General features: G+C 38.3%; 1 protein-coding gene across 2 annotated transcripts in view; it reads right to left on the bottom strand.

The window, feature by feature from the left end:
- The window catches only part of LOC134803053 (protein TEX261), a 28,240-nt gene that overhangs the window by 10,199 nt on the left and 1,435 nt on the right, over positions 1-16,606 (bottom strand). Inside the window, exon 2 of one of the 2 annotated variants that reach the window (XM_063775757.1) lies at positions 1,518-1,597. In XM_063775757.1, coding sequence (XP_063631827.1) covers positions 1,518-1,597 — 80 coding nt within the window. Of the gene's footprint in view, positions 1-1,513; positions 1,598-16,606 lie in introns of both variants that reach the window. The other variant, XM_063775758.1, reaches the window with a different exon arrangement.

Below are 16,606 nucleotides of genomic sequence, written 5' to 3' on the forward strand. Positions count from 1 at the left end.
CAGATGGGTGGTTATTAGGAGAATTTCGGCTCTGCCTAGGTTCAAAAAAGCTTTTATGGAAGACTTGTTGGCTGTACACCTTGTTTCTAATGTTTAGTTGGGTATTTGATTGTTTATTTTGGTCTTCATTTTTTGGATGGGCTAAATTAGAGTTATCGGGTGAATCTGAGCTCGCTGGCTCGGTCTTGTCACCTCCTCTCATAGTGTTGATTAGGGGGATTTATTTTTAGATTAATGGCAACACTACTCCAATAAAAAATGATGGGGGTAGTTGAGATCCATGATCACTCTTGCCAAATTGGGGGTAGTTATAAATATCCTTTAGAGCTATTAGTGACACTCGCGTTATTTTAGAACTGTTTTCCGGAACTTTTACAGTTATTTGTGCTGAGATAACACTAACACACTTCACGTTTGCAAAAATGTTAACAAAAATGATGGTTCAAGACACATTCACTGCGATTAAGGTATTAAAACTACATAATCGTGAGGAGCAATATTGATCACTCATGACAGATGACAGGATCGCTATTAGTGTCAAATTGTATGTTGCCTTTTTACAAGCTTTTATTTACTTTCACCTGACCGTTGTCTGTCTGTCTGTCTGTCTGTCTGCAAGTTAATCTTGCAAGTTAAATTTGATCCACTTCCCGGTTTCCAATTGAGCTGAAATTTTGCATGCATGTATAAATCGGATGACAATGCAATATTATGGTACCATCGAGCTGATCTGATGATGGAGACAGGAGGCGGCCATAGGAACTCTGTGATAAAACAACGCAACCTAATTGTGTTAGGGGTTTTTAGAATTGTCTCGATGAGTATTAGTTGTCTGTCGTAAGAAAAGTACAGTCAGCGATAAAAGCTTGTACCAAAAATGAAATTTTTGCCACAAACTTATTCTCTCTTTACAACTCTCTTTTGTCTCTTGTTATTATTTGTGTCACAATTGTGGTTAAATAAAGATTTGATCTATCTATCTAAATAAAAATGACATATCATTTAGTAGGTGTAGGTATTGTGACTCATCATGACAAATCATTTGATCATGATAACAAGAGGTCACTATTAAATATAGGCATTTGAAACTGAAAGTTATGGGAGGACTAGCAAGATATATTTGTCATAACAGCGCAAGATCTTGCAGCTTTTTAGGGTTCCGTACCCAAAGGGTAAAAACGGGACCCTATTACTAAGACTCCACTGTCCGTCTGTCTGTCACCAGGCTGTGTATCTCATGAACCGTGATAGCTAGATAGTGAGGGGGGAACTCAAATTTTACATACATTGTATGCCCCTCTGTGGCCTATGTGGGGGCAGAGGCCGCAGAGGGGCATACAAATCAACTTTCCCCCACTTAGGTCACTGGCTGGCTACGCCTTTGTATTCAGTCTGTATATACCTGCTATTATAAAATAGCTTCATAGTTATTCTATACAATACTACTATAAGATTCCATAATCATAATCATAATCATAAATCATTTATTTTACTAAAGATGGGTGAAATGTACTTACTGCAACTGTCCATGAGATCACATATTTGGCCATCACTGTGTACTCTTCCACCAGCTCAGCTAAGTAGTAAAGCCCTGCCGCTGAAATGTTATTAAATAAATGATTACTCGCTTCTCAATATCAGTACAGATGTGCATAATTTTTTCCATTGTATTTTCATGGAAACGTACAAATGTGTCTTGCTATTTCAGTCAGTCTTGGTACAAAAAATACTGAGGTTGAGGAAAATATGATGGAAAACAATTAGGTATGCAATACAACTGTATTAGCAAGTACCTAAGTCAAATAGTCAACAAAGGCTACATACAGAGGAAGGTTGAACTCACTGTATTTTTCAAAAATTTGTTGTAGCGTATGTATATGGTCTATAGTGGAGTAACTACTGCGGAAGCCGGCTTGTTCAACTGGTTGATTTTTGTCTATTTGCTGTGTTATGCGATTTAGCAGTATTGATGTGAAGAGTTTGTATATGCTAGACAGTAAGCTGATTGGCCTATAATTGCCAATGTCTAGTGGGTCTCCTTTCTTATAGAGAAGAACTATATCTGATATACACCATTGTTTGGGAACTTGTTCTGCTCTAAATATCGCATTGAACATTTGTGTCAGGTAAGGAAGCAATAGTGGTGCACCTATTTTTAACACTTCGTTACTGATGTTATCGGGCCCGGGACTTTTTTCCATTTTTAGTTTTTTAATATGTGCACTTATTTCTTGTTCACTTATTGATTGTAAGTCACTGCTTTGTATATTTTCCCAGGAATCATCTTCTTCGTTGTGTCTAATATCCGGATAGTCACTATAAAGTTCCTTGTAAAATTTCGTAGCTACATTTATGATGTCATCTCTTGTCTTGGTTTCAGTCTGTCCTTTTTTGAGTTTCTGTATCCATTCTTTATTTGTAGTTAGTTCTTTTTGAGCCCTTTTGCTGCTTCTATATTTTATTAGGTTATTTTCAATAATTTTTTTCCTATGCTCGTTGTAGTCTCTCTTTATAGCTTTGTTACATAGTTTGAATAGTGCTTTTATAGTAGAAGAGCCGGCCGCAAAATTTCTAACCGACTTGATACCACGATGAAATGCACAATGGTTTCCCAGAAAAGTTATGCTAAGTCCGAATTCGATAGTCTGCCACGGCGGAACTTGCCGAAAGTACGAAAAAGAAGGCCACTTCCGGTGCGAAAAAAGGGGCTGATTTAACCCATCTGATACCGAGATAGTAGTTATGGCAGCAGTTAGAAATTTACATGTAGACACAGAAAAGCGAAGTCTGCCACTATTTTTTTTGCCGGAAGTGCTTGGCAGACGCTCTCAAAGGTGACCATCGGGACCCCTAAATTAACCCATCTGATACCACCATGAAACCAATGCCAGTCGGTAGGTATGAACTCTCATGTCAGGAATATATAAGTCTGCCAAGGCTTTTCCTGCCGAAACACCATGGCAGACGAGATTATGTAAGCAAGGTCGCCATCGGTTACCCTACACTAACCCATCTGATACCACCATGAAACCAATTCCATTCGGTAGGTATGAACCCCCATTTTAGGAATATATAAGTCTGCCAAGGTTTTTCCTGCCGAAACACCTTGGCAGACGAGATTATAAGCAAGATGACCATCGGTTACCGTACACTAACCCATCTGATACCGCCATGAAACCAATTCCAGTCGGTAGGTATGAACCCTCATTTCATGAATATATAAGTCTGCCAAGGCCTTTCCTGCCGAAACTCCTTGACAGACGAGATTATGTAAGCAACATCCGCATCCGTGGGACCGGTATACGTGATTACTGTAGGCTTATTTATTACTTTATGCTTTTACATATTTGTATATTATTATGTTATTAATGAAATATATTTATAATTTATTAAACCTATACCTAATACATTGGGAATTCATTACCTGCTTACGGCAGTAGTAGGGAGTAGTGGGTCAGTTCCGGCTCACTTAGCCAGGCCAACAGTCCCTCCCCCTTTTTTTCCCTTGTTGAGGCCCTGCAACCTTACCTTGAACCCAACCTAATGTCATTGTAGCTCGAATCTAACCTAATCTATTTTTATTGCTTTTAGAAAATATTCTAATAACAATTATCTACTTTTGCAAAGTTAAATGTTGAATTCTTTATTTCGCAAAATGGAATTTTAATGTGACTATAATGTATGTGCAATCTACTTAGAAACTGGGTTTAGAAATATAAAAACACACATTTTATATAGGATAATAAGTTTATTCAAGTAATATTCTGAACATATGAGATATAGTAACATCATATTACTTATTCTGTGTACAGTGGAGAAAACATGCAAGTTGACATTTTTCGTTTTAAAATAAAGATAAACTAAACAGTATTTGCCACAAACCGATGTTAAAAAACTTTGCAGTTGTTGGTTGGCATAATACCATCTCTTACAATTTCTCTTCATTAACATTTTATGATACCTTCCTGTTTTTATTTACTTAATTTAATTTTTTACTTTTTATGTGATCGGTACTTCATTTATTTTAGATTTTGGGCTAATATTAGTTTGTTAACCGACTTCCAAATCTCAAAGAAGGAGGTTATCAATTCGGTTGTATGTTTTTTTTTTTTTTTTTTATGTTTGTTACTCTATATCTCCGTCATTCCTGGACCGATTTTGAAAATTAGTTTTTTGATTGTATGTATATGCATACAGATTGGTTCCGTTTTTGTCAAAACCCAGTTCTGATGATGGGATCCATGAGGAATCGAGGGAACTCCTCAAATTTTAAACGCATACATATAGTGATTTTTGGGTTTTTATCATCAAATTAAGCATACACATTCAAAAAAGTGACATTTGATGAAGTGCAACTGCTGATGATGATCAGAACGGAACTCTTCAACGACGCATAGTTCACGTTTGGCGATTTGTCGTCTTCGTTATGTTTGTTAAGCAAGTCAAGTTTTTAAGCCACATTTTTGTCAAGCTCGAGTTCTGATGATGGGATCCATGAGAAATCGAGGGAACTCCTCAAATCTTAAAGGCATGCGTATAGACATTTTTGTATTTTCATCAGAAAATCAAGGATTTTCATTAAAAACTGGCGCATTTGATGAAGTGGAACTGCTGCTGATGACCAGAACAGAACTCTTCAACCACGCATAGTTCACGTTTGGCGATTTTTCCTCTTCGTTATGTTTGTTAAGCAAGTCAAGTTTTAAAGTCACATTTTTGTCAAGCTCGAGTTCTAATGATGGGATCCATAAGGAATCGAGGGAACTCCTCAAATATTAAAGGCATAAGTATAGATTTTTTTTGTATTTTCATCATAAAATCAAGCATTTACATTAAAAACTGTCGCATTTGATGAAGTGGAACTGCTGATGATGACCAGAACAAAACTCTTCAACGACGCATAGTACACGTTTGGTGATTTCTAATTTCGATTTTGACTTGGACTGCGACCCGGACTCGGACCCAGAACCGGACTCATACCCGGATCCGGTTCGGACCCGGACTCGGACCCGGACTTGGAATCGAACTCGGACCCGGACTCGGACACGGACTCGGACTAGGACCCGGACTCGGACTCGGAACCGGACTCGGAACCGGACTCGGACTCGGACCCGGACACGGACTCGGACACGGATTCGGACCCGGACTCGGACTCAGACTCGGACCCGGACTCGGACCCGGACCTTGACCCGGAAAACCACTATAATATATATTATATTATAATTATTATTATTACAGGTAAATTTGTTCACGAAGAAACCGTGTACCGACTCTTCATGCCATTATATTTTTAATTTGCTGTTATTCTCTACAAATCGACACTAAAAGTATCAAAATATCAAAATATGGAGTTCCGTTTGAGAAAGAAGCAAAACAATTTTGTCATTGACAGTAATTGAATTATTGTGTGATTTTGAAAGCTAGACAATTCAAGATTTATATTTTTACTCACAAAGACAACACAGAAATTCAATCTCAAATGTAAACCTTCGAACAATTTCCATACATTGACGACATCACTCAAAATTCTTCTTCAAGTCAGATGCCCGCTGGGGCTGCACCGGAGCACACGTATAATTCTTCAAATAAAAATGACAGCTTGATTTGACATTAAATCATATACGCACACGAGAAAGTATACCAGTAGATAAATTGTATTTCAAAAAATAGGGTACATAAATATCAGCTCGCGTCTCCTTTAAATTTGATTTGCTGTTATTTACGGGTCATAATGGTTGAAAACCTCAGTAAACTATCTTAAAACAATACGATTACAGTCGAATTTAAGTATTATGTTCCTTCAAATCAAAACTCGCTTAAAATGAAAAAAGTTTAAAGACTCATCCTTTACTGATTGGGATTAATTTTCATTTTGCGTCATTTTAAAAACGTATTTGACTTCTGTACGTCAATTAATTTTGATGACAATTGTAATCTTGTAATATATTATAGAACTTTTATCTTAAAATATTGCCTATTAAGAGGAAGCGTTATGTAATTCGTATAAGTAATACCATGGATTGCGACGAATAAATGATTATGATTATGCCGTTCGTTCCGTCTATATGTATAATGCGTGTACGTGCTGTTCTCTGAAAATCTTCAAGAAAAAATAACGGCTAGACCAGCACGAAGTACTAGCGAGTTTTTGCGGCTTTGGAGACCGAGATAAAGCTTACAGGCCAATACCGCTGTGGCCTGGTTATTGTTATGTATACCTATGTATCGAATGTTTTAAAAAAAAATTTACTATAAAAAGCAATGTTTTATTTCGATTAGGTCTACATTTTGTGCATATTGTATATCTGAAGTATTTTCGTACTAAACTTGAAACTTTCGTTGAAACTAAATAAAATAATTATTCCTAATATACAGTCACCTGCAATTTATGTTACACAACACACAACGAAGGCCGCAAAAATATCTGACACGATCTTATTTGTAGAACCATAAGAGCATGTCATATATTTTTGCGGTCTTCGAAGAGTAGGTACCGGTCATTATCACCAACTTTGCCCGCATTTAAAAAAAAACACTAATTTCTCAAAAAAAAAAACAAATCGTAATTACTTTTTTTGCTCAGCACGTCCATTGTGATCAAACGCATCAGTTTATTTGAAGAAAAAATATTTTTATCGTGTTTTTACCCATTTTTTTGCGTTTTAGAGGGTGGGCAAAGATATCCGGAGTTTTCGCCAACATTGCCCACGTCAATTTGGTATTCAAATACAGCTCGTATGATGACGATGTCTAAGGATCACTGGTTTTGGGCAATCCTACCATTCCCTGTTAATAACTTAGCGATAAGTGTAAAAACTTTTAAATAAATTTGCTGGGCAATGTTGCCTACCCGTTTTTGCTCATTTCCATATAAGGCTCGCCTAAGCATTTTACAAAGGCTAGGGTTGTCACTTTTGAGAAAATCTGTTACAATTAGGGCTTGCATTCCGGAATTCCGGAATTTCGAAATTCCGGAATCTCGGACAAATTTTCCGATATTACAATTCCGGAATTGAGACAATTGAATATCGAAAATTCCGGAATTGGATTTAAGTACTTTTATTAGATTTTACTATTTTACTATGCTGGTGTTATTAGCCGTCGCTGACAAAAGTCTGAAGTCTAATAGCAGCATGCTGCATTAACTAACATGCCTCATTAACTTAACCATTGAATTATTTACTTTGGATACTTGCTAAAGCAAAGCCATACATTTACTTGCCCAGCATCTTACCTCGTACATGAAACTTTTGAATTAATTTATAAATATTTGGATATTTTATTCTCAATTCAGAAAGAAGTTTCCTCAATGAAAGATTTCGGATTTTGTAGTGTAGCAGCTAGCAGCACATTAAATTCTGAATTAGGAACTAGTATGGAAAAACCAAATTGGGAAAGCGTAACTTTTTAGCATGTAAAGCACGTTACTGTCTTACTGTTTTACATTAGGTCTATGAGCCATTAAAGTTATTATTTTACACTTCATTAGAAAAAGCAATCAAGAAATTTACTTGACGCTTCTTTTTCTCACCAGCCTGTAATGAAACGCTAATGAAATCATTTAGCCCATTTGGTTACATGTCAATAAGGCTTACGTTTTGGACACTAGTCGGCAATGCATAAAGGTAATAGGTACAGCTGAACTTTAATACATAAAAACAACCTTAACTAAGGAACAAATAATCGTTATAGGTACATGAACACAATAAATGCCCTTACCGAGATCGGAACCTCATCAGGACCTTCATCTTCGTAAACAGAGAGCCACTAGGTAGGCTACGAAGCCATTATATTTAGACATTATATAAAATTAGGCATCAAATGGTATGCCAGCAATCCAGCATTCGTAGTTTCCCCAAATAAATACGCCGTATCATTGAAGTGAATAAAAGTGACCATAGTAATAAGGTGCTAATGTAATGTCCTATAATATTTATTTGTTTATTTATTATTAATATTTTTCGATTAATAATACTTCAAATTCAATTCCACTAAAACTAAACTTAACTAAAATTTTACTTTTTTTGTTGTTTTTTATTAAAAAATGTAATAAAAATATTACTAACCCTAATTCCGGAACCAGTTCCGGAATTCCGGAATTGGGACCCAATATCGAAAATCAGCTCCGGAATTGGAAACCGTCCGATATTGCAAGCCCTAGTTACAATAGTTTAATGGCCAAAAATATGATTTTTGCTGTGTTTTTCATTAGTTAACGGGATAAAACATCTAAGTAAAGGATAATAAGACAAATTAAATACAGTATATATTTATAAACTTACTTTAGTGTACAAACATAACCTTATTTTACATGCGAAGTTGGGTAAATTAGATGAAAGTGACAACCCTAATCCGTTTTTGGTGGTGGGCAATGTTGGTATGGATGCCAAATCACCGGATTACTTTGCCCACCGCTAAAACTCGCTAAAAATTACAAATTAAAGATATCTTATTGATACTGTTTTAACACCAGGGGGTGTCACTAATTTAAATAACCGACTTGGTTTCACATTACATCTCAAAACTTTTTGAAGTGAAAATTTCTTTAGCAGCGTGTAATAGTGCCCTTGCAGCCTATTTGCTGAATAAATGTTGAAGTTTGAAGTTTGCATGCCAAGTTTCGTGCTTTCTGCCGGATGGGACAGGATTTAGGATGGGTCAGACCAGGACCGCATTTTTGCAGGTTGATCTTTTATTAGCCAGACTCTACCTCCATACTAAATCGAGCTAAGGAGTCGCACTATAAAGAAATATTGAACATTCTCTTTCAAGTTGATATACAGGGTGTCCATGCATTAGGGTATTTATATTCAATATTCAATAATTTATTCATAAAATCAATACAATTTTACACGTCAATGGTATTTAGAATCAGTATACAAAGTATCATAACAAATTACGATTTTTTTACTTTGGAGCAACCTGTATGTGTTAGTAGCTCCTGAGGTAATAAATAGTATGACTAGATTTTGCCCTGTGCGCGGGGCCCGAGGGCCCCGCGGTCTTCTTGTAGTTTGTTGTTAGTGCTGTTGTTTTTGTTGTTGTAGTAGTAGTTTGTTTTCCAAAGGGAAAAAGAAATAAAGTTGTACTTTTGCTAGGACGAAAAGATCCGCGTGAAAGCACTACATTCCCGCAGCTCGGCCTGGCCTCGCGTGCTTGGGAACTCGTAAGGGACGCTCCGGGCCTTCGGCCCTACGCGGAGCTCGGCCTTCGTCCTTCGCTGGGTTTCGAAGCTCAGCGTCGGGCCTTCGGCCCGCCGCTTCGCTTATTAAAACAGTTGGGAGGGTTGGTTTTGCTTCGGGGCTTAAGCGGGAAGTTGGAGCTTAAACACGACCCAATAGGAAAAGTGTCTTAGACAAGCGAAACGGCGGGCCGAAGGCCGAAGGCCGTAGGCCAACTTCCCCCTCTCGTGTGACGCTTCGGGCCTTCGGCCCTACGCGGAGCTCGGCCTTCGGCCTTCGCGAGCCTCGACGCTTCGCCGTCGGGCCTTCGGCCCGCCGGCTTCGCTTATCAAGACAGTTGACTTTGTAGAACGCTTGGGGGAACTGCATTCACGCAGCTCGGCCTTCGGCCTCGCGTTTTGGGAGTCGGGGTGGAGGCTCCGGGCCTTCGGCCCTCCGCCGGGGTCGGCCTTCGGCCTCCCAGCCTGAAGCTCGCCCTTCGGGCTCGCTTAACACACTTTTTGTATAGGATTTTGCTTTGTTCGTCATTCCCGCAGCTCGGCCTTCGGCCTCGCCCAAAATTACTGGGGGTGGGGCACGCTTGGATATTCGGGGTGAAGCTCCGGGCCTGACGGCCCTACGCGGGGTCGGCCTTCGGCCTCCCGGCCTGAAGCTCGCCCTTCGGGCTCGCTTAACCTACTTGGAAATTTGAATTTTGCCCTGTCGCCCGCCTTTTTGGATTTTTCCAAAAAAATTGTTTACATGGTAATGCTGGGCCCCCTAGCTCGCCGCATGCCAAATCTCAGCGCACTCGGACCAACTTGAAAAATTAAAAAAAAAGTCGGCCATTTTGAATTTTTTTTAATGCAGTTTGCTTTGTTTCGGGGCCCTCTGGTCGACATTTGTCGGTCGGTGGTGACATTTGGTCGAGCACCCCCCACCTACCTCGCACCGTTTAAAAGTTGCCATACAAAATTAAAATGACCATTATTTCCGCCATCTTGGATTTTTTCCAAAAATTTTTTTTTTCATAGGAATCTAGAGGCTTCTATCTCTCGCCATGCCAAATCTCAGCGCGCTCGGACCAACTTGAAAAAATAAAAATAAAAAAGTCGGCCCGTTTGAAAATTTTTAAATGCAGTTTATTTTGTCTCGGGGCCCTCTATGACATTTGGTCGAGCACCCCCCACCTATCTCGCACCGTTTAAAAGTTGCCATACAAAATAAGGGGTCATCCATTAATTACGTCACACGTTTAGGGGGAGGGAGGGGGTCAAGAAAATGTGACATGTTGTGACATGGGGGAGGGGGGAGACACAAACTTTGTGACGTCACTTTAACTTCATCAGTAACCGATTTTTTTTTTTAATTATTTTATTCGCTGTACATTTAAATAACAAGTTTTTAAAACGATAATCGTTTTATTCTTTTAGTTTTCTTTCCTAAGCAGTTTTGGGTTATAAAATTACTAATATTTATATCGTCAAAAATATTTTGATAAAATATTAATAATACTTAGGTACTTACTTAATTCGATTTGGCGATTTCGTAGAAAAAATGTGACGTCACACTAGGGGGGGAGGGGTTTGCCAAATGTGACCAAATGTGACAAGAGGGGGGGAGGGGTCAAAAAACCTAGAAATTCGTGTGACGTAATTAATGGATGACCCCTAAAAGGGGCCATTTTTTCCGCCATCTTGGATTTTTTCGAAATTTTTTTTTCCCATACGAATCTAGAGGACCCCGAGATTCCGTGACCAAAATTTCAGCGCGCTAGGACAAACTTGAAAAAATTAAAAAAAAAAGTCAGCCATTTTGAAAAAAAATGGCGGCGTCAAAAACTGCCAGGGTCCCTCTATGACATTTGGTCGAGCACCCCCCACCTACCTCCCACCGTTTGGCCGGGCCGTCGAACATTTTTCTGACCGGAAGCGGTAGGCCAAAAGTCGGAATTTTCTGAAGTCACGAGACCGCCCTCTATACGACCGTACCAAAGTCTAACACCCCACGAACCTCCTTCTGGGAGAACAATCATGTCAATTAATCAGTCGTGTTGCAGCTTTAAATAAGATTAATTATTAATTATTAAATTAAATTAAATTAATTAAAACTTTCTTCGACCGTTTTGATTATCTTTTTTATTTATGACATTAATAAGATTCTGACTTTTGACAAATGTCATCATTGCCGCACATTTTCAAACAAATTGTCAAAAGCACTGCCAATGATTAATACAGTATGTTTCTTTTTGTTGTCGATTATTGGAATTAACTTTTGTTTGATAATTTAATGTTTTATCTTTTGTTCTAATTAAAAAGAAATTACCGTTAGAGCATTTCTGAGAAGTAACCCTATGTGGGATTTCAGGGTTTGTCCAATGGCTAAGGTCACCCTGTATTTAAAAACGTAAACGTTAAAGTTTTTGGGATATATGTATAGTAGACTATTTATACTCCACATTGATACCATAAGAAGTTAATAAAACTGCCTGAAAGTTAGAGAGGACTATGGAGGAGATTACTGTTTACTAGCTTTTGACTTAACTCCTGGCCCCTGTTTCACCAACGTGACAGGTGCGACGAATTGTAAAATCACTGTTGCTGACGTCACAGGCATCCATGAACTACGGTTACCGCTTACCATCGGGCGGGCCGTATTCCTGTTTGCCACCATCATTGTATTATTAAAAAAAAAACTTTATGATAGATAAGAAGATAAAAACAGATATTTCTCTTGCTAAGTTTATGACAATTGTCACAGAAACACTGCAATTGTCACGAAATTCCGACATATAACTCATTACCTGTCAAGAATTACCTACAATTCTTCTAGATCTTTGACAATTGTCAGAAACTTCACAGGAGAAATATCTGTTTTTTCCGATATAATAAAGTTTTTTTTTAATAATACAATGATGGTGGCAAACAGGAATACGGCCCGCCCGATGGTAAGTGGTAATCGTAGCCCATGGATGCCTGTGACGTCAGCGATAGTGATTTTACAATTCGTCGCACCTGTCACCGATGTGAAATTGGGGCCTGGCCTCTATTTCACTACGGTGGCAGGTGCGACACTTGTCGACATCACAGTTGGTACTGACGTTACAGGCCTCCATAGGCTACGGTAACCGCTTACCATCAGACGGGCGGTGTGCTTGTTTGCCACCAACATGTTAATAAAATAAAAACTCCATTATATCGCCAAATACTAAGTACTTATTTTGCGAAGCTAATGACAATTGTCACAAGAAACACGACAATTGTCGGTAATTCTTGACAGCAAATGAGTTCTGTGTAACACTATATGAGTAAAATGAATATAGGCGTGGAATCGAATGTATTTGCAGCCAACAAAATGCCAATGTTTGTTCAGCTACCTGTTCACCTGTTTAAATTGCTTATTATCAATTTAGATCCGGATTTTAAACCTGGCTGACATCGGATAGCCATTTATATTGATGTCAATGGTGTTGGTGAATATTTTAATTCATTCGGGCGAAAACCGGAAGGTTGGTTGGGTATCATAAAATGTTCATGGAGAGAAATTGTAAAGGCCCCAGTACACAATGGGCCATTGCCGGCCACTCCAAGGGACGCAGCCATGCGGTAGAATGAGATAGCAATATCATTTGCTCCCTCTAACGCATAAATGCGTCCCTTGGAATGGCCGGCGATGGCCCATTGTGTACTGGGGCCTTAAGATATGGTATTGTAATCAACAACTGCAAAGTTTTTTTACATCGGTTTGTGGCAAATACTGTTTAGTTTATCTTTATTTTAAAACGAAAAATGTCAACTTGCATGTTTTCTCCACTGTACACAGAATAAGTAATGATGTTACTATATCTCATATGTTCAGAATATTACTTGAATAAACTTATTATCCTATATAAAATGTGTGTTTTTATATTTCTAAACCCAGTTTCTAAGTAGATTGCACATACATTATAGTCACATTAAAATTCCATTTTGCGAAATAAAGAATTCAACATTTAACTTTGCAAAAGTAGATAATTGTTATTAGAATATTTTCTAAAAGCAATAAAAATAGATTAGGTTAGATTCGAGCTACAATGACATTAGGTTGGGTTCAAGGTAAGGTTGCAGGGCCTCAACAAGGGAAAAAAAGGGGGAGGGACTGTTGGCCTGGCTAAGTGAGCCAGAACTCACCCACTACTCCCTACTACTGCCGTAAGCAGGTAATGAATTCCCAATGTATTAGGTATAGGTTTAATAAATTATAAATATATTTCATTAATAACATAATAATATACAAATATGTAAAAGCATAAAGTAATAAATAAGCCTACAGTAATCACGTATACCGGTCCCACGGATGCGGATGTTGCTTACATAATCTCGTCTGTCAAGGAGTTTCGGCAGGAAAGGCCTTGGCAGACTTAAAAATTTCCGAAATGAGGGTTCATACCTACCGACTGGAATTGGTTTCATGGAGGTATCAGATGGGTTAATGTAGGGTAACTGATGTACACCTTGCTAACATAATCTCGTCTGCCAAGGTGTTTCGGCAGGAAAAGCCTTGGCAGACTTATATATTCATGAAATGAGGGTTCATACCTACCGACTGGAATTGGTTTCATGGCGGTATCAGATGGGTTAGTGTACGGTAACCGATGGTCATCTTGCTTATAATCTCGTCTGCCAAGGTGTTTCGGCAGGAAAAACCTTGGCAGACTTATATATTCCTAAAATGGGGGTTCATACCTACCGAATGGAATTGGTTTCATGGTGGTATCAGATGGGTTAGTGTAGGGTAACCGATGGCGACCTTGCTTACATAATCTCGTCTGCCATGGTGTTTCGGCAGGAAAAGCCTTGGCAGACTTATATATTCCTGACATGAGAGTTCATACCTACCGACTGGCATTGGTTTCATGGTGGTATCAGATGGGTTAATTTAGGGGTCCCGATGGTCACCTTTGAGAGCGTCTGCCAAGCACTTCCGGCAAAAAAAATAGTGGCAGACTTCGCTTTTCTGTGTCTACATGTAAATTTCTAACTGCTGCCATAACTATTATCTCGGTATCAGATGGGTTAAATCAGCCCCTTTTTTCGCACCGGAAGTGGCCTTCTTTTTCGTACTTTCGGCAAGTTCCGCCGTGGCAGACTATCGAATTCGGACTTAGCATAACTTTTCTGGGAAACCATTGTGCATTTCATCGTGGTATCAAGTCGGTTAGAAATTTTGCGGCCGGCTCTTCTACCATTAGTTCTTTTTTCATTTCTTTTGTTTTGTTTGGAGTTCGAATTAGTTGTGTGCGGCTGTTTATAAGGTTAATTGTTGATTTCTTTAGTATTTGATGTTCATTTCTCGCACTGTTGTTGGTTTTTAGACTATTTGTTATAACATTTTCCAACTTGTCGTAGTAACTCTGTATGTCATAACAATCTTGTATCATTTCCTTTTGCAATTTATCTTTTAAGTTTGTTATGTACTTGGCTTTTTCTTCATTTGTTTTTAATGACATTGGTGAGGATTTATAGGATCTTCTGGACTTTTTTGGTGTTTGTAGTATGACAGTTGATCTCACCAATCTATGGTCAGATGGATAAGATATTTGATTCAAGACTTCTATATTTGTTATACATTTAGGATTATTGCACAAGATAAAGTCAATTTCGTTTCTAGTTTTGCCATTTGGCGCTTCCCATGTCCATCGACGACTAGGTTTCTTTTTGAAATATGTGTTCATAATAGATAATTTCTGTTCATAGGCGTATTGCATTAGTGTATTTCCTCTATCATTGCGTTTGCCATATCCAAAACTACCTAGAATTAGATTTTCATGTCTCTGTGGTTGCCCTATTTTGGCATTAAAGTCGCCCATTACTATAACTGTTTGCCTTTGTGAGTATTGTGCCTTTCGTAGATCGTCGTAAAATGTGCACATTTCCTCCTCACTAGCTTGTATGGTAGGGGCGTATGCTTGTATTAGAGTTATAACTTTGTCTCCAAACTTTAGTTGTAATGTTGCTACTCTTTCTGACAGTCCGTCAAAGCTGATAATGTTTTGTTTGTATATTTTTTTTAACTAAAAATCCTACGCCGTGGTGGCCGCAGGTTTCTCCTATGTAGCAGAAAATGTATTCTTGTAGCTCTTCAATCTTGTTACCAATTTTTCTGACTTCACTAAGTCCAATTATGTCGAAGTCTATGTTCTTGATTGCTTGGAGTAGTTCTATCAGTCGCTCTGTGGTGGAGAGTGATCTCACATTGTAGGTGCAGATTTTTAACTTTTGTTTTTCCTTGGATGAAGGGTGAGGGTGAGGGTGGTGGTCTATTTCCCCACGGTGACCAGCCGGCTTGGGGAATGGTGTGGTAGTTGTTGTAGTTGTTGTTGTTGTAGTTGTTGTTGTTGTAGCTGTTAGATTGTTATTTAATATATTTGTTTTGTCTAAGTTTGTTTTCTTCCGGCGGTTGCTGCTTGTTCGTTGCTATTGTTTACTTGTTTCGTTTTGTGAGTTTGTGCATGTTATCGAATGCATTTATTTTATTTATTTTATTGGGCACCTTTTGTATAATCTCCTCTTCCTGGGCTTGTTTGCTTGGTGTTTTTGATGGTGACCGTTTCCTCTTTTCTTTGTTTTTGTCTGGGTTTTCTTTCCCTTTGATTATGATTCTATCGTATTTTAGCAGGGCCACATTTCCTGTTGACTATAAAAAGGCTTTTGATAGCATAACGCACAAGTCAATCTGGAAAGCACTTACATCCTGCGGAGTACACAAAACCTACATAAACATAATCAGAAACATCTACAATCAAAGCGTCAGCAGAGTAAGATTGGAAAAAACTGGAGAGGAAATACCAATAAGAAAGGGAGTAAGACAAGGAGACCCCTTATCACCCAAACTTTTCATAGCAGTACTGGAAGAAGTCTTCAAAAAAATCAACTGGAGTAACCAAGGACTGTGGATACGGGGCAAATATCTCAGTCATCTCAGATTTGCAGACGACATTGTCATCTTTGCCGAGTCATCAAAGAAACTAGAAGAAATGATGCAATCTCTGGCAAATGAGAGCATGCGCGTCGGACTGTACATGAACATAGAAAAGACTAAAGTAATGACCAACTCTAAAACTCGGATAATAAAAGTGAATGGAAGCGAAGTGGAGTACGTAAATGACTATATTTATCTAGGCAAACAAGTGTCCTTCAATAAAAAACAAAATGAAGAAGAAGTCGACAGAAGAATAAACAACACATGGAGAAAATACTGGTCACAAAAAGAAGTACTTAAAGGCGACTACCATCCAAAGTTAAAAAAGATAATAATGGACACTTGCATACTACCTTGTCTGACATATGGTTGTCAAACATGGACATACACAAATACAATAAAAAATAAAATTTCCACATGTCAACATGCCATGGAAAGGAGTATGTTGAAGTTAAGACGAATACATAAAGTCAGAAATGAAGAGA

Source organism: Cydia splendana, chromosome 26, assembly GCF_910591565.1.
Source record: "Cydia splendana chromosome 26, ilCydSple1.2, whole genome shotgun sequence".
Classification (NCBI taxonomy): domain Eukaryota; kingdom Metazoa; phylum Arthropoda; class Insecta; order Lepidoptera; family Tortricidae; genus Cydia; species Cydia splendana.